The 25,594-nt window shown below is 42.1% G+C and overlaps 1 protein-coding gene across 4 annotated transcripts in view; it reads left to right on the top strand.

Annotated features, from left to right (window-relative positions):
* Nucleotides 1-25,594, top strand: part of LOC133527642 (PAX3- and PAX7-binding protein 1) — a 60,337-nt gene extending 34,743 nt beyond the window's left edge. For 3 of the 4 annotated variants that reach the window (XM_061864752.1, XM_061864744.1, XM_061864758.1), the window contains exons 6-14: nt 4,241-4,388; nt 5,217-5,406; nt 6,735-6,855; nt 8,768-8,974; nt 10,923-11,098; nt 11,519-11,583; nt 11,796-11,974; nt 12,588-12,774; nt 14,548-14,704. In XM_061864752.1, coding sequence (XP_061720736.1) covers nt 4,241-4,388; nt 5,217-5,406; nt 6,735-6,855; nt 8,768-8,974; nt 10,923-11,098; nt 11,519-11,583; nt 11,796-11,974; nt 12,588-12,774; nt 14,548-14,689 — 1,415 coding nt within the window. In that variant the 3' untranslated portion in view covers nt 14,690-14,704. Of the gene's footprint in view, nt 1-4,240; nt 4,389-5,216; nt 5,407-6,734; nt 6,856-8,767; nt 8,975-10,922; nt 11,099-11,518; nt 11,584-11,795; nt 11,975-12,587; nt 12,775-14,547; nt 14,705-17,058; nt 17,237-24,497 lie in introns of those variants that run through there. The other variant, XM_061864767.1, reaches the window with a different exon arrangement.

The raw sequence follows: 25,594 nt of genomic DNA, 5'->3' as shown, positions 1-25,594 counted from the left end.
CCCGGCCGCGATGGAACCTAAAGGTACACTAAAAATGGGTTAAAGTAAATTGTTGCTTTACGCGTGTTTTGCTGACAGCGCATGCACGCGCCGCACGAGGCTATAAACGTGTTGAAGGTGCAATGCACCGAACACACTACAATGGAAATTCAAAGACAAAAAGCCTCCTCGGCATCGGCAGTGCAAGGTTCGTTCATCGGCTAGTAAACTTATGGCGACAATTTATTGGGATGTTGAAGGGATTTTACTAAAAGATTATTTACCTTAGAAAATGACGATAAATGCTGATTATTACGCAAATTTACATTGCCAGCTGAGAGACACCATAAAAGAAAAAAGGAGGGGCAAATAGTGTTGTTAAAAGACTAGTCTTGAAAACTTTGAAACTTTAAAGACTCGCAAACCTTGAAGGTTCAAGCTTTGAAGACTTAAGCGTTGAAGGTTTGAGCTCAAAAACGGTTCAGAACCTTAACGACTCAAGCTTTTTACGAGCTCTTAAGAGTAAGTTTTTAAAACTCCGGCCTATTGAAAGCTCAAGCCCCCCGAACCTCGAAGGCCTGAGTCGAGCGTTAAGAGCTCAAACAATAAGCGTTCTAGGCAGAAAGTATTATTGTGTTTTTTTTATAGAATATTATGAACTTATGACAAGTCTTCTTTCTGTTCTTCACTGGGTGATGATTCGTTTTCTGATACTGGTAGTTTTGACAGCTTGATGATGGGCCTTTTGATTATTCCATTTTTTGTCTTTACTGAAGCGACACGGACAAAACCATCCTTTCCTGCATGAACATCTGATACCCTGCCAAGAGCCCACTTGCCGGCAGGTAAATTTGCGTCGTGAATGATTACGACGTCGCCGATCTCAATGTTTGGCTTGGGTTGCGTCCATTTACAGCGTGATTGTAGCTGACAGGTATTCAGCTTGCCATTTTTTTCATATATCTTGTAATATTTTTTGTGTTAGGCGCCACCGTGTACGCTCGTCCCTTTCAGTCTCGACGATGTGGAGAGTCGGACCACTTGCTAAGAAGTGTGCCGGCGTGATATAATCCAAGTCGTCAGGGTCTTCGGTCAATGCACACAGTGGACGTGCATTTAAACAACCTTCTATCTGTGCCAATAGAGTCGAAAATTCTTCGAAGGTTAGGTGTTGTTCTCCCAGCACTCGGTGAAGATGATGTTTGAGGCTTTTGACGACCGCTTCCCACAGGCCGCCCGCGCTGGGCCACGAAGGTGCATTGAAGTGCCAGCTGATGTTCACATCGCTGATGGCTTTGAAAAATGATTCATCTAGCGAGGCAGTGATCTCTTCATACTCCCTTTTAATTGCTTTGCTGGCTTTAGTAAAATTTGTGCCATTGTCACTGAAGATGTGACGAGGTGCTCCACGCCGGGCGGACATTCTCCGTAGAGCGGCCAGAAATGATTCTGAGCTTAGGTCTGAAACTAGCTCTAAGTGCACTGCCTTTGTCGCCATACAAACGAACACAGCAATGTAGCCCTTAGTCGTTTTAATGCCACGACCCTTGCTTGCCTTCACTGATATATAGTCCACTCCGGTATTGTAAAATGGCCTTGATGGATTTGACCTTGACTCAGGTAAGTCACTCATGAGTTGTGATAGTTTTGGAGGTTTCTGCTTAAGGCACGTTATGCAACGGCGTAGGAGATTTTTCGTAGCTCTATTACCTCCTACAATCCAAACTGATTCTCTTAGCTTGGAGTGAGTGAGTTTGGCGGTTCCGTGTAAAACAGCTTTATGTGCTTGATCTATAAGCAGCTCCGTCAGCCGACCTTTATGTGAAATGATAAGAGGATACTTCATTTCCCAGCTGATGTGTGCGTTATGAAGTCGGCCTCTAACGCGTAACATTCCATGTTGATCCAGGAAAGGTCTTAATTTCAAAATATTGCTCTTTAAATCTGCTCTTCTCTGTCTCTTCAATGTTTCGCAATGAAATATGCCATGATTCTTATTACAAACTGGGTAATGTTTTCTTTGATAATAACTGGATTTAAAATCATTTGATTTATTTTGTGATACTGATGAATCTTTTATGCCTACAAATGATTTGTAATAAGGCTTTCTTGACGCTTTTGCTTGTTGGGGTATTTTTGGTGTGTCCAACTTGCGGCGGCTGGCTTCAAATGATGTAAACTTCATTTCTAGGAAATCCAGAAATTCCTTTAAGGTCGGCAAGTCACGTGGGTTCTTTAATGATTCGACGTACTCCGTATGACTTTCCGCGTCCAGCTTTTGTGATAAAATATGGACGACAAGCGGATCCCATGACGCGGTGTCCACGCCGAGGTTCCTGATGGCGTTTAAGCACTCGTTGGTGGTGTCGTGTAGACGCTTGATTTGTTGATATGATTGTTGTTGCATTGTTGATAGCGACAGCAGGTTATTGAGGTGGGCGGTGAAAATGAGTTTCGTGTTGTTGTATCTGTGGTTTAGGATTTCCCAGCAGGTTACATAATTTTCTGAGCTGATGTTGAGATGTTGGATAAGTTTTTCAGCTTCACCTCTGACTTTATTTTTCAAAAATTGCATCTTTTGTGCGTTGGACATGGAGCGGTTATGATGTATGGCTTCATTAAATAAATCTTTGAATGAAACCCACTGTTGGTAGTTCCCACTAAACGGCGGTATGTCCATGACGGGGGTTGATTTCTCACGGTGAGCCATGGACCATATTTTCGAATTGATAGCTTTTTTGATGTCTTGGAATTTCTTCTCATATTTGCAGAACGTTTGATTGTAGGTTTCGTCATCTTCGAAAAGTTCACTGTCGATGTCCCAGTGAAGAGTGTCAATGGTTGTCCAGCGAGACTGGACTGATTTGAGTAAATCTTCCAATTCCCACTTTTCACTAACGGTGGAGAGGTCGATGTTATGTAAAGTACGCGCGAAGGCCTTGAAGTTGCTCTGTTGTTTTCTCATTATCTCTGACAACTTGGCAGCATCGACGCTTGGGTTTTCGGTGATATTGAAAATAGGTGGAATTGCGAATCCTGGATTGACTGGAGGTCGAGTGGCCGTCTTTTCTTGATTCTCAGATTGTTGGTCTTGAGGGACGGCGCGGCTCTGGTTTGATGGCCCAGGATCCACTTTTTTTTTGCTTTTTCTTCGGCCCAATTAGGCATTTCTGACGAAGGGTGTGTTGAACGTTCTGCTGGTTTAGGTGAGACTGGCCTAGGTCTCGGTGATAGAGGAGCCTTTTCAGCTGTATCCAAATGATCTAGCAATACAGACCGAGCTGATTCGTAGAAGGTTTCGGTTTTGTTATAAGTCATTTCGGTAAAATAAGTGCATTCCTCGTTCTGGAACGGTAGCAGCCTTGCATGATTGCTTTGAAACTCTTGCCAGAATCCGTCGAGGCCGGTCAACTTTTTATTGATGGTAGAAACAGTTCGGCGGCTTGGACCATTTTTTTGTAGTTCTCAAATAGCCTGTTCATATTGGCCATGAGCTGATTTTAATCGTTGCAAATTGCTTCCATTTCCTTTTGGTGACTCATCTTGATTTATTGATAGACAGTAGAGTAGATATTGATAATAAGTATTAATCAAAAAATAATTGACAATACCGTGGCCACTGGTATTTGATATTTGATAATGATATGAGTCCCTGATATTTGCTGTAGCAATGATGATCTTTCAAGTTCGAGATTCCTCTAACTTGGCTTGATAGTAAACGTCTCTTGATAATCTTGATATCTTCGATGATGAACTGATGCTGTTCCCAATGACAATGAATATAGTCAGGCTCTGGATGACTCACTGCGCCTGTTCAATCCGCACGGTGGGACCCGCTTGTGGGAGGCCGATGGGATGAAATCACTGTCACAGTCACTGATGGGTTCGAAGGACCAAAAGATGTACGGGTCGTACATCTGAGCTAATATGATTCTTGATGGTTGATTGTAGTCTTGATGGAAACACTGATTTTGGTATATGTATTTATTGATAACCAAGTATATGAGTACTAGCTAGGAGCACGTATAAACGTAAACTAATTCATAAATCGATGTATGGCGTAATCGCAAATACAGCAATTATTATTAAGTCATTATATTTAATTTTAACGCTGACGCGAGAAATGTGCGATGCTTGCATTGTACAAGTACGATTGATTTTCGCTAATGTATTTATAAAGCTTGACGTACAATGTACATGTTGGACCAAGGCGTGCGGTCTCCGTGTGTTTTTGAGAAACTATAAATATGTTACGTTGTAGATGGCACGGAGGCGGGGCTGAACCCGTTCGCGGTAGCGCCGCCGCCGCCGCGGCTGCAGGAGGCGCCGGCGCACCTGCGGCCGCTTGCCGCGCCCGCGCAGCCGCCGCCCGCCACGCCGCAGGCGCTTCTCGACGCGCTCACCGACAGGTATCCCAGGCGTTCCAACAAAAACTTACTCCAAATTCCAATTGAATATGGCGAAGCAGGGTCAGCAGGGATCGGAAACCGGTATTTTTTCTATGGGAACGAAAACGGTATTTTTTCGTTCTTTGTTAATTATTTCATTTCTAATTGGGCAATCTAATAATACGTAGTCGTTATCTAAAAACAAAACCGAGTTCTATATTTGGAGTATAAAATAAACCGAAATATATGTTTATTTCAAAGTTTTTCCAAAAAACCGGTTCCGATCCCTGTGGCGAAATTGTACGTGTAAATACTGTATTTACATCAGTTAAAGTAACCCATTTCCGCAAATTCACTAGAATAACTTCATCAATGCTGCGTCGTCACACACCACATACTTCGCTTTATAAATCGTTTAATGCCACTGCGAGATCGTCACATATAGGCTCTACTTTATTTGTAACATTGGACGACTTGAGTCGATACCAATTCATAGAAATTCGTCGCCATTTTAAATAACGGCGGATCATGTTTACGCTTCCAACTCGATTCCGTAAAATTTACTTACGGACTTTTTACTTGTGGACGCAACTAGAATGAGCGGTTGTGCATCTATACTAAATAGGATCCACAACCAGACGGATCCTATTTAAGTGATACAAATCACATCCAAACTCCAATCCATTTTACCCAGAAGATAAAATGTTTATTTATTTTATAGTGATAATGTGTTGCTGTCTTTCCATACAGTGTAACGTTGAACGCAGCGTATATTGACAACCAATGGCTCTTCTTGCAGAAAATATTAAAGTTAAAAGTATAAGTTGTTTGTATGTGTTTTATGTATAGGTTGCAAGAATTAGAGACGGACCGGTCTTCGACCCTGACGAAGAAGGAAACGTGCTCGGCGCGGCTGGAGGCGGCAGCCGCGACGCGCTCGGCGTGCGGCGCGCGCACCGGCGCGCTCGACGCGGCCTATCGCCGCGCGCAGGCTGCTCGGGGTTTCCTCACCGACCTCATCGAATGCCTGGATGAAAAGGTCACTAATACTCAAAATATTACAATACATCTAGTCAATTTTACAGTTTGAAAGATTAGTGGAGGACCCCTTCTTGATACAAACGTAGTCCCTATTTTACTGAGTCCGATTTCGAGCGGGATGTTGCTATAATACGCGCATAGCGTTGTCTCGCTCAAACTTCGGAGTGTTGTGCGAATCGGACGCAGTGTGCCATGCCCCTATGGAAAATATTCTTACACAATTCATTCAATCATTCATCAGCTAAATAGCTGCTCGCCTATAATTATATAATAATTAAGCGGTGGTGGCCGAGTGGATATGACGTCCGACTTTCAATCCGGAGGTCGCGGGTTCAAATCCTGGCTCGTACCAATGAGTTTTTTCGGAACTTATATACGAAATATCATTTGATATTTACCACTAGCTTTTCGGTGAAGGAAAACATCGTGAGGAAACCTGCATACATCTGCGAGGAAATTCAAAGGTGTATGTGAAGTCCCCAATCCGCATTGGGCTAGCGTGGGGACTATAGCCCGAGCCCTCTCGCGCATGAGAGGAGGCCTGTGCCCAGCAGTGGGACGTATATAGGCTCAATTATTATTATTATAATAATAATAATTGAATTATTATTATTATAATAATAATAATTGACTACATTCGAAAACCATTTCAAGAAAAAGGTGTTAAGAACACAAAATGTTATTCTGCATTAATTTTGGAAAAGATGCTATTACTTTGAGTTCATACATTGTAATTGATGAACATCTACTGAAATAATGTTTTAAATGAGAATGTAATTCTGTCTATTACCTGTTCGCGCTTCGACCGCTAATAGTATTTTATTAAACCGTTGTTTAAGAGAGGTAAAAAAAGCGAGTCGCGTGAGTAACAATTTGAGGCGAAGCCGAAAATTGTTAATAAAGACGCCACGAGTATTTTTTGACTCAGTTAAACAACGTTGTATACAATACTTTTTCTACGACCAAGCACTTACTTTGAAGTAAAATTATGAGTTTAACAAATATGTTTCATGTCATCTATCGCAATTTTGAAGGAAGTATTTTTTTGTGACTTCTTGGGCCATCACTGATATTTCTTCAGGCGTAGACACTTAGTTTTCGTCTTCATCCATCTCGAATCTCGAAAGAGTGTTCAATCATTATTATTGAAGCTTCTAACAATTTCGTAATAAAATATGCCTTATGAATTCGACAATAAAAACTGCATATATTTTTATATAAATTGTGCACGAAATTTAAATAGAATCACATCCATGTAATACTTTCATCGTAAAATTTCTACCGATCCCCGATCACTGCTAATGAGGAATGCACCTATACTTGCAGCTGCCGCTGCTGGAGGCGCTCGAGGCGCGCGCGCTGGCGCTGCACCGTCGCCGCTGCGAGTTCCTCACGGAGCGGCGGCGCGCCGACGTGCAGGACCAGGCGCTCGACACCCTCGCGCCCGGTAACTACGCTCCCCTGCTTGTAGCCTGTAGGTTGTTTGTGCAGCCGCTGCTGCTGGAGGAGCTTTAATAGGACTACGGCACTTGTATTTATTTTCACCACACCAGCTTGTAAAGGCTCTCTTGATTGATGATGATTGATGAAAGTTGCATTTTATCCACATGTAAACTGATGCAAATTTTGAGTTGTTTATTTATGTTAGCTGGTAGAATAAACTGGCTGGTAGAAGAACAAATAACTATTGAACTGACGGCTTGAACGTGTCGTCGTGTTTTTGAACTGTCTTCCAGAAACTGAGAACAAAGAACACGTTCAAACATAAATAAATTCAATTGGCTACTTGACTGTTTTTTGTAAATAATGTCAAACGATCTTGATTTTCTTGAGGATCAAATGTCTATATAGGACTCATGGCATTTAAGCAACACAAAGGTCAGAAATGAGAGTTAAAGTCTGACGCTCGCACTCGACGATTGAAACGCCTCTAACAAAATGATAATGTGATGTGACGTCACATCATATAAGTCTGTCCTAAATGTATGGAAGATATAGGAAATTGCCATGTTGACCCTGAAATATTACGTTTATGTGTATAGTTGTCATACAATTTATTTTTCAATAAAATGTAAGGCATCGAATGGTACCATTTTCTTTTCTATTTTTGAAAGAAAAAAAAATTTGGGATTTCGGAGCCTTGTATTTTTTTTAAATCTCAATATTTTTTTTTTAAATTCCACTTTTGTATAATGGATAGCTCATTTTCTATCCATTTAACTAAATTTTGTTATAATATTCAACATGTGTCAAGTACCCAATTTGAACAATTGACAACATTTCATATTTCTGGCCCTATAATTTTAATGGTTCTCTACTTTTTAATTGGAAAAGGAATACGCTGATAATTTACTTTTTTCACTAGGACTTGTATTTTTTTTTATGTGTACCTATTTTAAAATGGCGTAACTCTAGTTCTACGCTAAAAGCTAGTCTTGTCTCGATTGAATCGATTGATTGAAAGAGTAATTGACGAGACGTTGTCATAACGCGTTCAGGGCGCTGATGGGGCAGCACTGTGTTAACACATTGAGAAATAGATGACGGTTGTCAATGTGCTAACCACGGTTGCATTAACGTTTGTAATTATTTGTTTCATGAAAAAAAAAAAAAATAGTCGTTATGGTACTTGAAATAAATGAATTTTAATTTAATTTTAATTGTTAATGTTTTAAACTGGTCCGTTGCTGTTTTAAAACAATATTGATAAGATATCAGATTTTTACAACGATTTTGGATATAATAACGGAATCTGATACATGAATACGACACCAGGCTTTCATACGCATATGATGACCGACGAATAAACACTAACGAATGTAATGTAATTAAATGTTTGTACCGATATCTTTGATGAATTATTTTTGCAGTAGGTAACGGACGAAACTATATTTGGTACACTTTGAAGGAGTATATACGAGTACCTCATCGATCCATACACGGTTTTGTCCAATTTAATAACGATTAGTAGATAGTAACTTAATTATGCAAATACATTTCTCTTTATTTTGAATTTCAATCAATACATCCAGTATATGACAGCTGTTTTTTTTCTTCTGATGAATGGTAATGGTATTTTTACCTATTATGCCGTAGAATTGGTAAAACAACATTTTTTTAATCTTTTGTATTTTTAGTAATAAGCGATTATTTTTTATTAAATTTATATTAATATATTGCAGTGTTCAGGAAGCAAAATTCTTCGAAATCATAATATCAGGTGTTATAAAAATGAAATGTTGTCAATATAAAATTGTACATTGTTAAATTCCTGTACTTACTACTATTGCATTATTGTTTAAACGTACAAGGACAAAACAAAGACAGAAAGAACACGGATAAGAATGTATATTGTGCAGCTCGTGCGGGCGCTCTGAAGCCAGCTGACTCTGAGGAAAAGATCCGGCGCACGGCGGAACGCGAGGGCCGGCGGCGCGCGCGGCGCCTCAAGCGCGAGGCGGCGGCGGCGGCGGCCGGCGCGCCCCCGCCGCGCTCGCACCGCGACGGCGACTCCAGCGACGACGACCTGCCGCCCAGCGAGGAACACTACTACCGCCAGGAGAAAGGTACACTTGTGGTGATGAATGCACGATCTTTGTTGCTTACTTATGAATGCAAAGCGGACTTACTAGTAAGGTACTTGTATAGCGGGGATGCAGTAGTAAATAATAACTCACAAGCGTATCTTCAACCACTATAATGGTCCAAAGGCACATAGCGACACGAACACATAAGAAAAGCGTAAGCGAATGCGATAGGAAGCGAAGTAGGTGCTAGCGCAAAGCGACGTGCGTCCAGTAAGGGATCGAGATTTGCATTGGTGGGGCGTGGGCGCATAAGTCGGCCGCGCTGCGCCGGCTAAGACCGGTTGGCGCGGTGGGGGCCCGCTCCTGCCGCCACAGCCGGGAACTTGATGTGTTGATTTATAGTTGCAATGCAAATATTTATATTTATTTATTGATACGTATGCATGTTTATATGTATATTAATTAATTATAAATGTACCTCTTATGAATTTAGTATTATATTTATATATGTATGTGTATTTACATGATTTAGTTGCATTGCCACACACTCCCCGAAATACGTAAGGTTGGGAGTGCAAACCTCCTTGGCGCTCACTAGTAGCTTTATTAATTTTGACTAGCAAAAAATACAAAAAGTACAATATGCCTTTTGAATACTGTTACTGACAGTTTGGATGGTCCAATCATCACAAAATGGAACGCCAGGCACCCGTGTGTACATCACCCTTATAGTCCGTGCTATAGAGGTCATGTTGTGTTCATTTAGTTAGGTGTTTTATTTAATTAATTTAATTTAATTATATACACTATCAACAGCAATTTAGATGTTGCCGAATTAAGGGTTAAAATTGTTTAAAAAATGCATAATGTTTATCAACTCTACCAAATGTCGTCGCGAAGCTTTTTGTAACGTAAATGCCTGCAAGGTTTTGCCTGTAAACAATTATGACTGATTCTAGTGATTTTGTTTGCATTTGACATATACATATATAACCTAACGTTTCTACGAAGGTTGTTTTAATATTTACATATCTATATATTTATTTGTTTATTGAGAAGCAAACAGTCTTACGAAACAGATACAGTTATTGACCTATAGTTTTCTATATGTAAACAAATATTAATAAAAACTTATCAGTATAAGTATAAATGACATGCTTATGTAAGTGTGACAGAATATGTAATGAGATTTTAATTCAGCTATTCAGGTATTTTTATTTTAATGAAAAGTAAACTAATTTCTTAAATAATCTTAATGAGCTGCTAAATATGTCTACGTTTTGGCAATTTCCATTGTAGGTACAACCTACAAGTGCGTTTAATGTATGAGTGCTGCGCATGTTTAGTTCTGCTGCTTTTGATACTAAATAACATTTTGTTACGACAACTACGTTCCGTTCTACGGGGTACGCGTAAATCTATATTTTTCAAAAGTTCAGGGGCATCTACTAAATTATTAATAAATATAAATAAGAAAATTAAATCAGTACAGGAGCGTTTTAAGGAAAGAGATTGGAGATTATATCTGGCTAAGGAGGAGGTATAACTTTCGTAACTTCTACCTGTTTGAAATTCAAGAGCCTTTATGAATATTTTTTGTAGTCGTTCTATTCTGTTACTGTGTACATTATGACAGGGGTTCCATACTACAGAAGTAAATTCTAATTATAAAGTAACTTATACGTCAGGGGTCTTCGAAAAGGTTTTGCCACGCGAAGAATAAAGCCTAACTGTTTATATGCTTTATTTAGCATATTATCGATATGAAGATACATTGATATAAAATCTTGATTTGAGTATATAGACTGTTGATAAGATCATGAGTGTCCTTGAAAAGTGCGAGATTACGTAGTAATGAATAGGCGGGTCCACACAGAGTGAGCATACGCGCGAGGCAATTTCCTGCCTTTCCTGTGGACCCTAATGTAAATTGATTTGTTGGTATTATTCGTAATTTCTGTTGAACTCTATAATTGTCTGTTGTTAGAGAGTATCCGCGCGGCGGCGGCGGCGGTGTTCGCGGACGCGCTGCCTGCGTGGCGCAGCGCACGCGGCGTGTGCGCCCGGCTGGCGCGGTGGCGGCGCCGCGACCCCACACTCTACGCCGACGCCTACGTGGCCGACTGCCTGCCCAAACTGATCGCGCCCTACGTCAGGCATCAAGTACGCCCCCCACGAGTCATATTTCCAATGCAACTATTTAATTACATTAATGGACTTGTTGAAAAAATACTATACTTTAGTTGTGGTAATCTCCGGAAGGGTGGCAAAGTGTAAGGGGAAATTTTATACGTCCCATGATAATACGTACTTAATGCTTTCCGCCTCGCGCCTCGTACATGTAATACACAGCTTTGGTAGCTAAGTACAAAGCTTTAAGGTGGCGATAGCGGAGATATTATTGACAATTTTTTGCCGTATAATTAAGTCTTAGACGAAATGGGTTTTTTTTCGTAATTTCTATTGCGTTACTTGCGCACTTTGCCACGTACTTTGTCGGCCCTAATAAAGTGTTGTCAAACCGATATATATAATAACCGATAATATTTATTTATTTATATATGTAAAAAAAATTCTTTGTAGCTTATTCTTTGGAATCCACTCGCAGATGAAGACAATGAAGACTATGAAAGGATGGATTGGTACAAGTAAGTAGAATAAGTTTGCTCAGGCATAATATTGTCCAGAACTTCTTAACTTGATTTGCTTTAAAATTGAATTCCAAGTTAAACGATTTTATCACAAATTATTGCAATGTTTCAAGTATTTCTGCTTCGCGCTTATTAGTTATATTGCGCCATTGTTTTTAACTAAAATGTTTAAGACATTCTTGTTTCTATGAATTGTATTTGTGCGTTAGGTGGTTAATGATGTACGGAGTTCGAAACGAGAAGCTGTCGAGCGAGTCTGAACAGTCAAGCGACGAGGAGAGCGGCGGCGGCGGCGCGGTGACCGTGAGCGAGGACGGCGTGCGCGCCGACCCCGACCTGATGCTCGTGCCCGCCGTCGTCTGCGGGGTCGTGCTGCCCAAGCTCGCAGGTGACGCCTACTTACCAAGTATTGCCCCACAAAAATAATACATCATTAAGGCCTTTGTTCAAGAAACCCGAAGATGATCTAAAGTTGCCCTCTTTTGCTGTAGAACTCGTGTTCTTTAAATAAACAAATGCATTGAGACACATGCATTTGCCACTGCTATCAGTTTAATTTTTCAAGGTCCACTGGCTCCCTAGGTCATAGAGAAATAAGTAAGCTTAATATTATGTATTAACATTTAACAGGTACATACATAGTATTAAATTAATATCTTCATGCATTATTTTCTAAGTGGGTACAAGATCGAAAACAGGTTTAGATTTATAATTTTGAGTCGCTACACGTTTTGGCAAATTCGTCAGTGATATAGCAAGCGAGATTTGTTAGTAAAGTTTTTAGACGTTTTGTAAAAGCGATATCGCTTTGTACCATTTTTAACTCCACAGGTAGTAAGTTGTTGGTACCAAGTCTTTGCGAACTTGCGAAGTATAAATGCGTTTTATCGATGTATAGCGCGAGCACCCTAAACTTACTTATTTCTGTTACGCCTAGATGAACTTCAACATTTCGGTTCATGGCAAATATATAGATAGATAATAAATATAAACTTGTGTAGAGGTTGTTGACGCTGCATGGGACCCTGTGTGCGTGCGTGCGTGCGTGCGCCTGCGGCAGCTGCTCGTGCGCGCGTGCGCGCTTCCCGGCGCCGCGCCCGCTGTGGCCCGCGTGGCGTCGGCGGCGCGCGCGCGCCTACAGCGAGCGCTCAACGCCGACGTCTTCCTGCCGCCGCTGCCCATCAACCAGTCAGTACAGCATTATTTACGATACTTCTAGCAACTAAACGGAAGTGGATAGGTAAAATAATTCATTGTGTCAAAATTATAGGTGCTTTACTCAAAACATTTAGTACAATTGTTTGTCTGTGTAAAATAAAATGGCCTTGTGTTGTACACAGTATGTGGTCAATGGTAATAACAACCAAACAGTAACACAATATAGCGTATGTGTGTGTAGCGTACAGTTGGCATCAATAATAGCTATTCCAAGTCGGTCCCTCACTTCTGAGGATCGTGACTCCGCTTGCTAATTTTCCTTATGGCAGCTTTTCACTTCATCTTCCTGTCGGTTGCTTTGTGGAAAGCGTTGTTAGTGTGATATCCGCCTGGGCGGATATTTGGGAACACCATCTCGATGGACTTTGCCGTCTGCCGCCCACCTTTCCCATCACCACAAGGCTGTCTAAGTTGCCAGGGTCACTGCGAGCTATGTGACCGAAGTATCTCAGTACGCGTTGAAGACAGATGGATGATGGATAGTCTAGGTTCCTTTTCCAATCTGAGCTGGGCTAGTATGGATACGTTAGTGCGGCGTGCAGTCCAGGGTATGCGGAGCGTGCGCCGCCACACCCACATCTCAAAGGCATCGACTTTTTTCCGAGGATCCGCTTTCGGTGTCCAAGTTTCCGCTACGTAAAGAAAATTAATTAATTTTGGTTTTGTTGAGTTTTGTTGAATATTCCTGTCTTTCCATTCCCATTGCAGCTGTGAAATTGCCGATTTTGCCATACCGGTTCTTCGTTTGATTTGACTGTTCTGATTTGCGAGAAGATCTGAATTTTTTTGAGGATTACTGTGCTCAGAATAACCTCTTTTTAAATAATGAGAAATGTTCCGTAATCAAATTTACGAAAAAAACAGGCCATATTACACAATTATACGCTATGTGGAGGCACTTTAACTCGGCGAGATAGTATACGCGATCTGGGGGTAATAATGGACACAAAATTAACCTTTAATCTTCATATCGATAATATGCTAAATAAAGCATATAAACAGTTAGGCTTTATTTTCGCGTTGCAAAACGCTTTCGAAGACCCTTGACGTATAAGTTTCTTTATAATAGCTATGTCAGAAGTCGCTTAGACTTTGCTTTCGTAGTTTGGAACCCCTGTCATAATGTACACAGTAACAGAATAGAAAGAATACAACAAATATTCATAAAGGCTCTTGAATTTTGAACAGATAGAAATAACGAAAGTTACACCTCTTCCTTAGTCAATCTTTTTCCTTAAGACGCTCCTGTACTGATTTAATTATCTTATTTAAAATTTTCTATAATTTTGTAGATGTCCCTTAACTTTTACAAAATATAGAATTACGCGTGCCTCGCAGAACGGAACGTAGTTGTCGTAACAAAATGTTATTTAGTATCAATTGCAGCAGAACTAAACATGCGCAGCACTCATATATTAAACGCACTTGTAGGTTGTACCTACAATGGAAATTGCCAAAACGTAGACATATTTAGCAGCTCATTAAGGTTGTTTAAGAAATTAGTCTATTTTTCATTATAATAAAATTACCTGAATAGCTAAATTAAGATCTCATGACATATTCTGTCACACATACATATATATGCATGTCATTTATACTTATAGTAATAAGTTTTTATTAATATTTGTTTACATATAGGAAACTATGAAAGATGTTACTTTATATACCTTTCTGTATTGTAAGACTGTTTCTTAATAATAAAAAAATCATAGATTAAAAAAAATGCATATGACTGTTTGGCAGGGCTCTAGATGGCGCGAGCGGCGCGTTCTGGCGGCGCTGCTTGGGAGCGGGCGTGCGGCTGCTGCGCGCCGCGCTGGCGCTCACGTCGCCGCCGCCGCTGTTGCGCGCCGATGACGTTGCGCTCTCCCTCATAGGTGAGTGACCATCTCGTTCTGACGGCGCTGCCTGGGGGCGGGCGTGCGGCTGCTGCGCGCCGCGCTGGCGCTCACGTCGCCGCCGCCGCTGTTGCGCGCCGATGACGTTGCGCTCTCCCTCATAGGTGAGTGACCATCTCGTTCTGACGGCGCTGCCTGGGGGCGGGCGTGCGGCTGCTGCGCGCCGCGCTGGCGCTCACGTCGCCGCCGCCGCTGTTGCGCGCCGATGACGTTGCGCTCTCCCTCATAGGTGAGTGACCATCTCGTTCTGACGGCGCTGCCTGGGAGCGGGCGTGCGGCTGCTGCGCGCCGCGCTGGCGCTCACGTCGCCGCCGCCGCTGTTGCGCGCCGATGACGTTGCGCTCTCCCTCATAGGTGAGTGACCATCTCGTTCTGACGGCGCTGCCTGGGGGCGGGCGTGCGGCTGCTGCGCGCCGCGCTGGCGCTCACGTCGCCGCCGCCGCTGTTGCGCGCCGATGACGTTGCGCTCTCCCTCATAGGTGAGTGACCATCTCGTTCTGACGGCGCTGCCTGGGGGCGGGCGTGCGGCTGCTGCGCGCCGCGCTGGCGCTCACGTCGCCGCCGCCGCTGTTGCGCGCCGATGACGTTGCGCTCTCCCTCATAGGTGAGTGACCATCTCGTTCTGACGGCGCTGCCTGGGGGCGGGCGTGCGGCTGCTGCGCGCCGCGCTGGCGCTCACGTCGCCGCCGCCGCTGTTGCGCGCCGATGACGTTGCGCTCTCCCTCATAGGTGAGTGACCATCTCGTTCTGACGGCGCTGCCTGGGGGCGGGCGTGCGGCTGCTACGCGCCGCGCTGGCGCTCACGTCGCCGCCGCCGCTGTTGCGCGCCGATGACGTCGCGCTCTTCCTCATAAGTGAGTGACCATCTCGTTCTGACGGCCCTGCCTGGGGGCGGGCGTGCGGCTGCTGCGCGCCGCGCTGGCGCTCACGTCGCCCCCGCCGCTGTTGCGCGCCGATGACGTCGCGCTCTCCCTCATAAGTGAGTGACCATCTCGTTCTGACGGCGCTGCCTGGGGGCGGGCGTGCGGCTGCTGCGCGCCGCGCTGGCGCTAACGTCGCCGCCGCCGCTGTTGCGCGCCGATGACGTCGCGCTCTTCCTCATAAGTGAGTGACCATCTCGTTCTGACGGCGCTGCCTGGGGGCGGGCGTGCGGCTGCTGCGCGCCGCGCTGGCGCTCACGTCGCCGCCGCCGCTGTTGCGCGCCGATGACGTCGCGCTCTCCCTCATAGGTGAGTGACCATCTCGTTCTGACGGCGCTGCCTGGGGGCGGGCGTGCGGCTGCTGCGCGCCGCGCTGGCGCTCACGTCGCCGCCGCCGCTGTTGCGCGCCGATGACGTTGCGCTCTCCCTCATAGGTGAGTGACCATCTCGTTCTGACGGCGCTGCCTGGGGGCGGGCGTGCGGCTGCTGCGCGCCGCGCTGGCGCTCACGTCGCCGCCGCCGCTGTTGCGCGCCGATGACGTCGCGCTCTTCCTCATAAGTGAGTGACCATCTCGTTCTGACGGCGCTGCCTGGGGGCGGGCGTGCGGCTGCTGCGCGCCGCGCTGGCGCTCACGTCGCCGCCGCCGCTGTTGCGCGCCGATGACGTCGCGCTCTTCCTCATAAGTGAGTGACCATCTCGATCAGACGGCGCTGCCTGGGGCGGGCGTGCGGCTGCTGACATTCAATTTGTCACTTATTATGGATAAAACAAAGTGGGTGACCATGAATGTCGTAAACAATAAATATATAATTTTGAACAGAAAAAAACCCACGTTTGAGAACATTACCGTTCAAATTCTCGGGACAATTAGCACACATACACAATTACGCCTATATTTAAATAAAACGATACGTTTACAGAGCCTGTAATCAAACAAAACTGGTAAACGAAATAATAGTTCGAGACCTAGGTATCACTTTGGACTCGTAAGTATAACGGGTTAGCACTGATTGGCTAGCACGTTATCTTTTCGCGGATCAGCAAAGTAATATATTTTGTTTTCATTTGCGAGGAGTGAAATTTGAATCAATAATGTTAGAAATAAAGTATTAGTTTGTTTTGTTCCCCAACTTGCATTTTAGATTTTGTAATTTTAAATTTATTTCCACTCAAAATTGATCCTAATACCAGAAAAAAATACGATTATTCGTATAGATGCTGATGTTCGGCGAATACGAATAGGTATTAGTATTCGTTGATTCATTGTTGTAAAAACTTCTATTGATTCCGATCCAATCAAATTAACACTGCAACAACAATGGCCAATAAAGTACTAATTTTTTTCATCGTTTGATATTACAAGATTTTTGTACCACACTGTAATCGAGGTCATAAATGTCAATAATGACACTTTATCGAATATTTATGATCGCAGAGACGCTGAGCACAGCAGCGGGCGCGTGCGCTGGGCCGGCGGCGGCGGCGGCGGCCGCGGCGCTGGCTGAGACGCTGCCGCGCGGCACGGGCGAGCTGCGCGCGCGCGCGCTGCGCCGCCTCGCGCGCCTCGCCGCGCTGGCCATCAACCGCCTCGACCAAGCCAACCCGCTCCACATGTAAGGCTCGATACTCTCTAGCGCTGTTATCACACTGATGCGAATCCGCACGCCGCTTTGTTGCTTTGTTTCTAATAACACGAAATTTTAACCAGTTCCCTGTGCCCGGCTGGACTACAGTTTACCAAACCTACATATTAAGATTGATTTATTTATTTTTTATTGTTCATACAAAGTAATCAATTACTTCATCAACCGCTATTTAATCCAGTAACTTGCGCTCGAGGGCTCAAACATAAACAAGTCTGCAAAAAACCGGAACCACCGGATTTGACGCAAATGCTAATGTATAAAGTAACTGTATTATTTATGATGTCTGACCCAGGCATGATGGCTGATGTTGACCGAAATTATGCATTATAACCACATTTTCATTTGCTCTTTCCACTAACAGACGTAGGTTCCTTTTTTCATAATATCTTTCTGCGTAGTTACTCGAGTGCCATAAAGACCCATTGGATTCGAAAGTTTAGATAAGAAGAAAAAAAGGTTATATTTTATTTTCTTTCTTAGCGAACAGGAAAGCAACAACAGTTTTTTTTAACAGTAAATAAAATCCTTTTGGAGTTACTCGTGCGCGTCAGATATGACACACAGTCGCGCAACATGTTTCTTATAACAAGGGTATGTTAATCAGCGGGCTTACATTATCAGGGTGGTCATACGTAAGGGGTAAAAATTGGTTTGCAACAACGGTTGCACTCCGGGAGTGCCGGCAGAAGTGAAAACTTGAATATTAACGCTGTGCATTTTTGATATTTCGGAATGGTTAGGGAATAATTTTGCACGAATTGCTTTTATTATCAGCATAAAAGTACTATCATTTATGTGGTAAAATACAATATTCATTTATTGCGCTATCGTACACAAACATGACAATTTATATTACATTAAAATGTAACACTTCAGAACTATTACAATTATTTAACATTAAAAAGTTTATCTCAGAAAAATCAACTTCCATCCATAATTTCAACGACTCTTACACCATTATCATTACTAGAACCATCGTGGAGTTTTTCGGTCAGGTCGTGTCCGTCTTACGAATTTCCAATCTGACGAATCTGTCGGTCACGTGACCTGTCGCGAGTTTAACATTTTTTTCCCATCACAACAAGTGCATAGCGCCGCTAAAGAAGTTTTCACCTCAATTTTTTTTTAAATTCTAGTCGTTTACTTATTTGTTTTGTTTTGTTTATTTGTAAACCTTTTTTGTACCTACTAAACTGCGTAGAATGCCATTAAGTAGACCAAAATTTACTAACGGGTTCAAGAGTTATCACAGTTTGAAGATTTCTTAATTCTTGTTTTTTAACATTGAGTTTCCAACAACTAAAAATATAAATTAATATTAAAAAGTGTGCTTAATTTACAAATACGAAACAGAGGTAGTAAAGGGAAAATACGTTGGGCGCACTAAACTTCATACAGGATTTTTGATACATCGGCTTGCGCTAATATGTAGATTTTTTTATCGTTATTCTTGCATTATACCCTTCTAAATAAAAATAAAATCGAGGAAGTCAAGGTCGCGATTTTTTTTTGCATTTGTGACCCTGGCACTCCCTTACGGATCGCTAAAATCGTCAGATTATTGAAATGGGCACTATTTAACAAGTAACTATGTATTATATATTTGGAATATAGTTAAATAAATTTCAAGTAATTGATCCATCATACCTTAATCTGATGCGCTCGAGTATTTCAAGGTGGCGATTTTTATTACTATTTTGACGGGCTGTTCTGGACTTCCAACTCGATGTCAAGGACTCATACTTGGTGGAGGTACTCAACAGGATGCAAGGTATCCCCCCTATCTTAATCTGACGCGGTCGAGTGATTCCGAAAATCCCCTCTTGGGCTCCTCACCGATAAGTAATTGCGGTAATTGGTGCAGAAAATCGTTGCAGTAATCTTAGACTATACGAGTAATTGAAAGTAAGTGCACACGTCCGGAAAGGCTTATCCGATAAAATGAATTATCGATTATCTTCAAAACGGAGTCAATCGGAATACCTGTTTCTTTGAGAAATTAACTTAATTTGTGCTCAGCGTGCCTATTCAACGTACCAATGGTGAACGCTCCGTAGCAGGGCTCGGAAACCGTTGTGTTTTTAGACCTCTTTTATTAATTCACCCGGGAACAAATCGGATTTTGTTTCCGTATGAGGTTAACGGTTAAAGAACTGTTCTTTTGAGATAACAGTTTATGCCAATTACGTTCTTATTTAGTTCTTGATGAACGAAATTAACCGGTTAAATTGAAAATATTGAAGCAAGATAGAACGAGTAAGTATTGCTGTCTCTTTCACGTATGACAACGACTTTAACCGAGTCTCCGAAAGATGAGATTGTTGGTTTCCCCGTGTTTTGCTGACAGGGTGCGCATGCGCCGTACGAGGCTTTAAACGTGTTAAAGGTGCAATGCACCGAACAAACCGGTATGATTTCGTTCCCCGCGAACTATTATACAATTCCACGATATAAAGATTTTATTTATTTCTTGTTCCATCATTTAACTGGGTTTTAATGACAGAACGAATTTTTGGAACGATATTAACATATTTCAATACCGATTCCGAGCCCTGCTCACGTTAACTTTAACGATTGGCACGTTGGTTACGCACCCGATAATGTTCCCCTAAAATTAACGGATTAAAAAAAACACGGTGGATATGTTATGGACCAAGTGATAAATGGGTCGTTTTACATAATGCCCGGGCATTATGAAAAATGATCAATATGAGATGACAATTTGATAATAAATATTCAAATAATTAAATTGCCCGGGCATTATACATACTGCCTCTTGCCGAGTAATAATAAACATACTATTATTTTTATTTTTGATATTTTAATGCCGAAATTGAAAACGCAAATAACGTAAAAATCCTTCGTTTCCTAAAATGCATTTACCAATGATTATAAAACTTAAAATAAACTAAAGTTTAAACAATTTGGATAGTCAGTCTTTTAGGATTTGGACTTATTAGCAAGGGTTTCTACATTTAGAATCCACTACTCCTTAGCAGTTAGAACTAAATATGAGGCGAATTAAAAATATGTATTAGTATCTAACACAAAAATATCAAATTTAAAACAAAAATAGCATAAGTACATTTTTATTTTATATATGCTCTGACCTATGATTATACAATCGAGTGCAAAAGTATTGCATCACTCTCCATCTTTTCATCTGTACCCAATATATTTGTAAACCGGTTAATTTGACTATGTTCCTGGAAGTTTTAATTTTTTTTTTTTTTTTTTTTAAATAGCCTATCTTGTGTCCCACTGCTGGGCAAAGGCCTCCCCTTTTTTCCGCCACTCATCACGGTTTGAAGTATGTTCCCGCCAGTCTCTGCAAAAAGCGTCGAGGTCATCCCGCCATCTCTTTTTTGGTCTGCCTCTGCCCCGGCTAATCTGCGGTATCCATTCGGTAGCCAATTTGGCCCACCGATCCGGGTGCATACGGCAGACGTGTCCTGCCCAACCCCACTTAAGCTTAGCGGCCTTAACACCCACATCTACACCGTGTTTTTTTTGATTTGCGTTAATTTCGAGGGTGCATTCCTGAGCTTAAATTAAGTAACTTTCTCAAAGATACCGATATTCTAACTAACTCAATTTCGGAGATAATCAATCATAAATTTTTATATTATAAGGCCCTTACGAGCGTGTACATTTGCTTTAGGACCTGTTTACTTATTAGTTAGTGTTTAGTGCGAGTTCATACATTTGCTACTAAACGTACGTACTATCTCGGACGATCGATGTTAGAAATGACATTGATATGTCACAGTTTTCAATTGTTTGGTTGAGTTAAATGTAATGCCCGTGTTACAACAACGCTATATGCAACATTTAGTTACTTTTTATAAAAATAAAAATAGTAAAAAAAAAAACAAAAAAAATATTTTTTTTTGAAAATTAACTATGCCATTTAGTTTCCTTAAACGTACTTACCGAAACCCCGGAGTTAACGCAATTCAATAAAAACACGGTGTATAATACCAGTTCTGGAGCGCAGTTCGGTGTTCCTAACTCGATCGGTTCTCCGAACCCCTAGTATGCTGCGCTCCATTGCTCGCTGGCAAATCTTGAGTCGGGACTTCTGGGCTTCCGTTAATGACCAAGATTGGGCGCCGTAGGTTAGGATAGGCAGGATACACATGTCGACGAGTTTGCGCTTTAGTGTCAGTGGAAGGTTGCCCTTCATTAGTGCCTTCATGGACCAGAAGCTCTTCCAGGCATTTTCGATGCGTCGGTCGATTTCTTTAGACTGCCTGTCATCGAAGGATGCTATCTGGCCCAAGTATATGTATTCGTCGACATATTGGATATCCTGCCCATCAACCTTGACTCCACGTTTCGCGCCATTGGTCATTAACTGGGTTTTGGCCCTGTTCATTTCGAGTCCGACTTCAAGACTTGCCGTGCTAAGGTCTTGTAGCATTTGTTCTAGATGGGGTGCAGTGTGGGAGAACAAAACTATGTCGTCGGCAAAACGCAGGTTAGTTAACCTTTTGCCGTCGACGTCAATGCCCATTGTTTCCCACTTGGTCGCTAGCTTTTGGAAAATCTGTTCTAAGCACGAGGTGAACAATTTCGGAGATAGCGGGTCGCCTTGCTTGACTCCCTTTTCAATGCGAATTTTAGGGCCAGGAACATGTAATTTAATGCTTGCTGTGCTTTGCCGATAAATGGTTCCAACGAGTTCAACATATGCATTGTCGATACGTTGCTCACGCATTGCGGAGAATACAGCAGAATGCTTGACACTGTCAAACGCTTTGCTGTAATCTACGAAAGCCAGGTATAGTGGTATTTTGAACTCGTTAGACTTTTCCATTATTTGATTTATGCTGTGAAGGTGAAGGAAGTTTTAATTTTACATAAAGTAAAAAAAAACATGGAAATCAGCCCCGTATTTTTCAGATTATCGGAATTTCTCAGTTTGTGAACGTTTTCGCGTTATTACGCGCATGAGTTGCGCTACCCTTGGCCCCTATAAAACAGGGTGTAGAGGAGGGGCTGTTAGCGGTCAACTTATCAGAAGTCGATCGGTACACTAATATATTTTCCCGTGACGAAGACTTGGAAAAATAGAAACCACTGAAGCTCAAGTCGTCCAGTTACTGCCAGAGTGGCGTAGCGAACGTTCAGTAGCTGCCGAATTAAGCCTAAAAAAAGTGGACGCCACGGGTTAGGGAATGTGGGGACTGGCTCCAGCCGCCAACAAATAGCGTCGCAAGGGAATTAGAAGCCGCAACAACTACCATTACTAGCACATCCATCAGGCGCTTAAATCCTCGTCGCGCACCATCCCCGCCGGCGATCAAGGATCTGATACTGCGGTACCACCAGCTGAGATGGAGATAGGAGCACACTCGTTGCCCGACACTTAAAGCAGGGCTCAGTAACCTGGTGGAGAGAATGAAAGTGGAGCTCAAAGAACACGCACCAGCCGAATAGGAGACCCACATTGCCAGCATCGACGACGAAATGCCCTCCATACCCAGTCTGTGCAGGCGATTGGTGAAACCAAAGAAGCAGTGAGGCCATTAGCGGACGAAGGGGGGACGCTACGCTACAAGGCCGAAGAAAAGGCAGAACTGTTCGCGGATTCTCTTGAGCGAACTTTCCGACCCGGATCCCTTTGTTTGACATAATTATTGAAAGTAAAGACGTAATTATTATTAGTCATAATTCTGAAACCGTTAACGTTAATAACTATAGATAGGTTAGGTTAGGTTTGTTTCATGCCAATCCTGAAAAGTTACGTGTTTTTGAGAAAAACCAAATTATGACCAACGAAAATGCGAACCAACAATATATTATGACTTAAAAATTTATGGGAAACAAAAGAGATCCGTTCCGACCATACCCAGTTACCGACGCAACGCACGTAAAGGAGGCGGAGGAGCAACTGGCAGCGCAGCCGCCGAATACAAAGAAGGGCCCGTTCTTCTTCTTACCCGGGAAGGATTAACCTGAAGAAGGCCCCTATGCATCGGCTTATCTTTTCTTACAATTATGGAAGCTGGAGGTAAGGAATTAAATCTCCATGTACCAAAAAGTGTACCAAAGACACAAACAGTTCTACCATAAGAGATTTCACTCCTTTTAAATCCACACTCCATACTTACAATAAATCATGGACTGACGTTTATCTGACATGGCGTACAAATAGCCATACATTTGACGTGCCACTCCCGCAAAAATCGGCAGACTGTTTTGTACAGAAAATTACAGAAAAGGCGTCTACGGTTGGTTAAATGCTCTAAGAGGAAAGTTTCGTTCATTACATTAGGACGCTGCTATAGTTCGTGTCATCCGTGATGACGCGTAGATTTGTCAAATCTAGCTTTTAATAGCATAACAACAAGAGTCAAGGCACGCGTCGTGAATGACACGGTCTATAACACATAAAAAATAAAACAAAATAATCGTGTCAATCTACTTTATTTCTTTGGTTATACCCTAAAAGGATTAAGCTTATCATCCCAAGCCCAACCGGAATATTAATTATGGAAGGGACTCATTAAAATAAAGGACATCACTGACTAAACAAATTATTACATTGAGAAAAGTATTTCATATCACATGAGATAACAAAACTGATTAAAATGAGACAATTGTCTTTATATGGAGAATAGGCCAAATAAGAAGATTTATTGAATGTGTTTTATGAATTATTAATTATCTAATCTAAATCAAATGAATCGCCATAATTTCTTGATTACTATAGTGATAACAGTATCCTGAAATACCAATAGCCGACACCAGCCAATAGTCGCCACCTACCAACAGTTGATACCTACCAAAAGTCGACACCTACCAATAGTCGGCATCTACGAATAGTCGGCACCTACCAATAGTCGACACCTACCAATAGTCGGCATCTAAGAATAATTGGTACTTGCCAATACTCGACACTTACCAATCTTGCTAATAGTCGGCACCTACCGATAGTCGACACCTACCAATAATCGGCATCTACCGATAGTCGGCACCTACCAATAGCCAATAACCCAAATGACTAATGTAATAAGTAATATTCATAATGACCAGACAATGTGATAAATAATGAGGTTTAGATAATGCCTACATTCATCACTTGGTCCATAACATACACAAACGTATTTTTAAACGTGTTTTAAGTATTGTCATGATTTTGTTTTGATATATTGACAATCAAATGGATTAAGTAAAACAACTGTACAAAACAATACCGATCAGCACGTTTGTTTCTGTTTAGGAAAGCTGTAGAACAAGCCAAAGCAGTTATAGCAGAGGCCAAGACGTCAGAGTGACGGCGGCCGCCCTCGGCCACGAGCGGCGCCGGCGACCCCAGCTCGGGCTCCGGTAGCTCCACGTAGCAGGCATGCGGACCAAGTCGACATGCTTTAACACTACGAACAATCCAATCAGTTCTAGATATCTATAAATGTGACGTTTTAAACGGAATGTCCCCGACACATCTAATTTCAATCTCAAATCATTCGGCTAACAGATCTATAGGTCTGTCATTTCACATGTCCGGCTGGTAAAGTCATTGTGCGGTGGTTTTCTTTTAAAACATAGTGGTTTTCTTGCAGTTTAGAGAATCTAGTTTTAAGTATTTAGTATTGACTCTAAAACATAATACAAATCAGTCGCACGCTGCTCAGCCTTCAACCAGCCCTCAGTTAACCATAACGACTTCTTACCAACCACCTCAGTGAAGTGGCAGACCTATAATTACGAATAGTGAAAAATAATAATTGTATCAATGTCTTATTACTACAAAAACCTTAAGAGCCCGCAGCATGCTCGGTTCTCCATACAAAAGTAGTAGTCTCATTTTAATACGACTACCTATATCGTTCTGAAGACTACTTATCACTATAGGAAAAGGTATATCTATGCCTGTAATTAATTTATGTAGCTTCAGATACCGTAGTTAAATGAATGCAGCGAATTTAAGTTTTTCAAACAAAACAAGTGTTGTTGCTTTTGCTTGCTTGCTTTATTTCGTTTGTTTTATAAGTGGAGCTATATAAACTAATTACAGGCATAGATTTTACTCATATCATTGTATGTGCAAACCAGTGTTGGCCGAACATTAATTAGAATTGACCATTAACCATTACAAATTGAACCGTAAACTGTAACCGTCCACTCTGGTGCAAAGTTTCATTACAATCCAACACGTATTTTCAAAATGAGAACGAAACTCCGTTTTTATGGAAAGGTGAATTTCAGCCGAGCTTGCTGCGGATCCTTAAACTGTGATTTTCGACTAGATAATGTATACTGCTTGCGTAATCTACGTATTTGGACATTGTCTATAAATAAATGACATTTTTAGCTGTA

The sequence above is a fragment of the Cydia pomonella genome, chromosome 1, assembly GCF_033807575.1.
Source record: "Cydia pomonella isolate Wapato2018A chromosome 1, ilCydPomo1, whole genome shotgun sequence".
Taxonomy (NCBI): Eukaryota; Metazoa; Arthropoda; class Insecta; order Lepidoptera; family Tortricidae; genus Cydia; species Cydia pomonella.
This window is presented reverse-complemented; position numbering and strand designations above follow the sequence as displayed.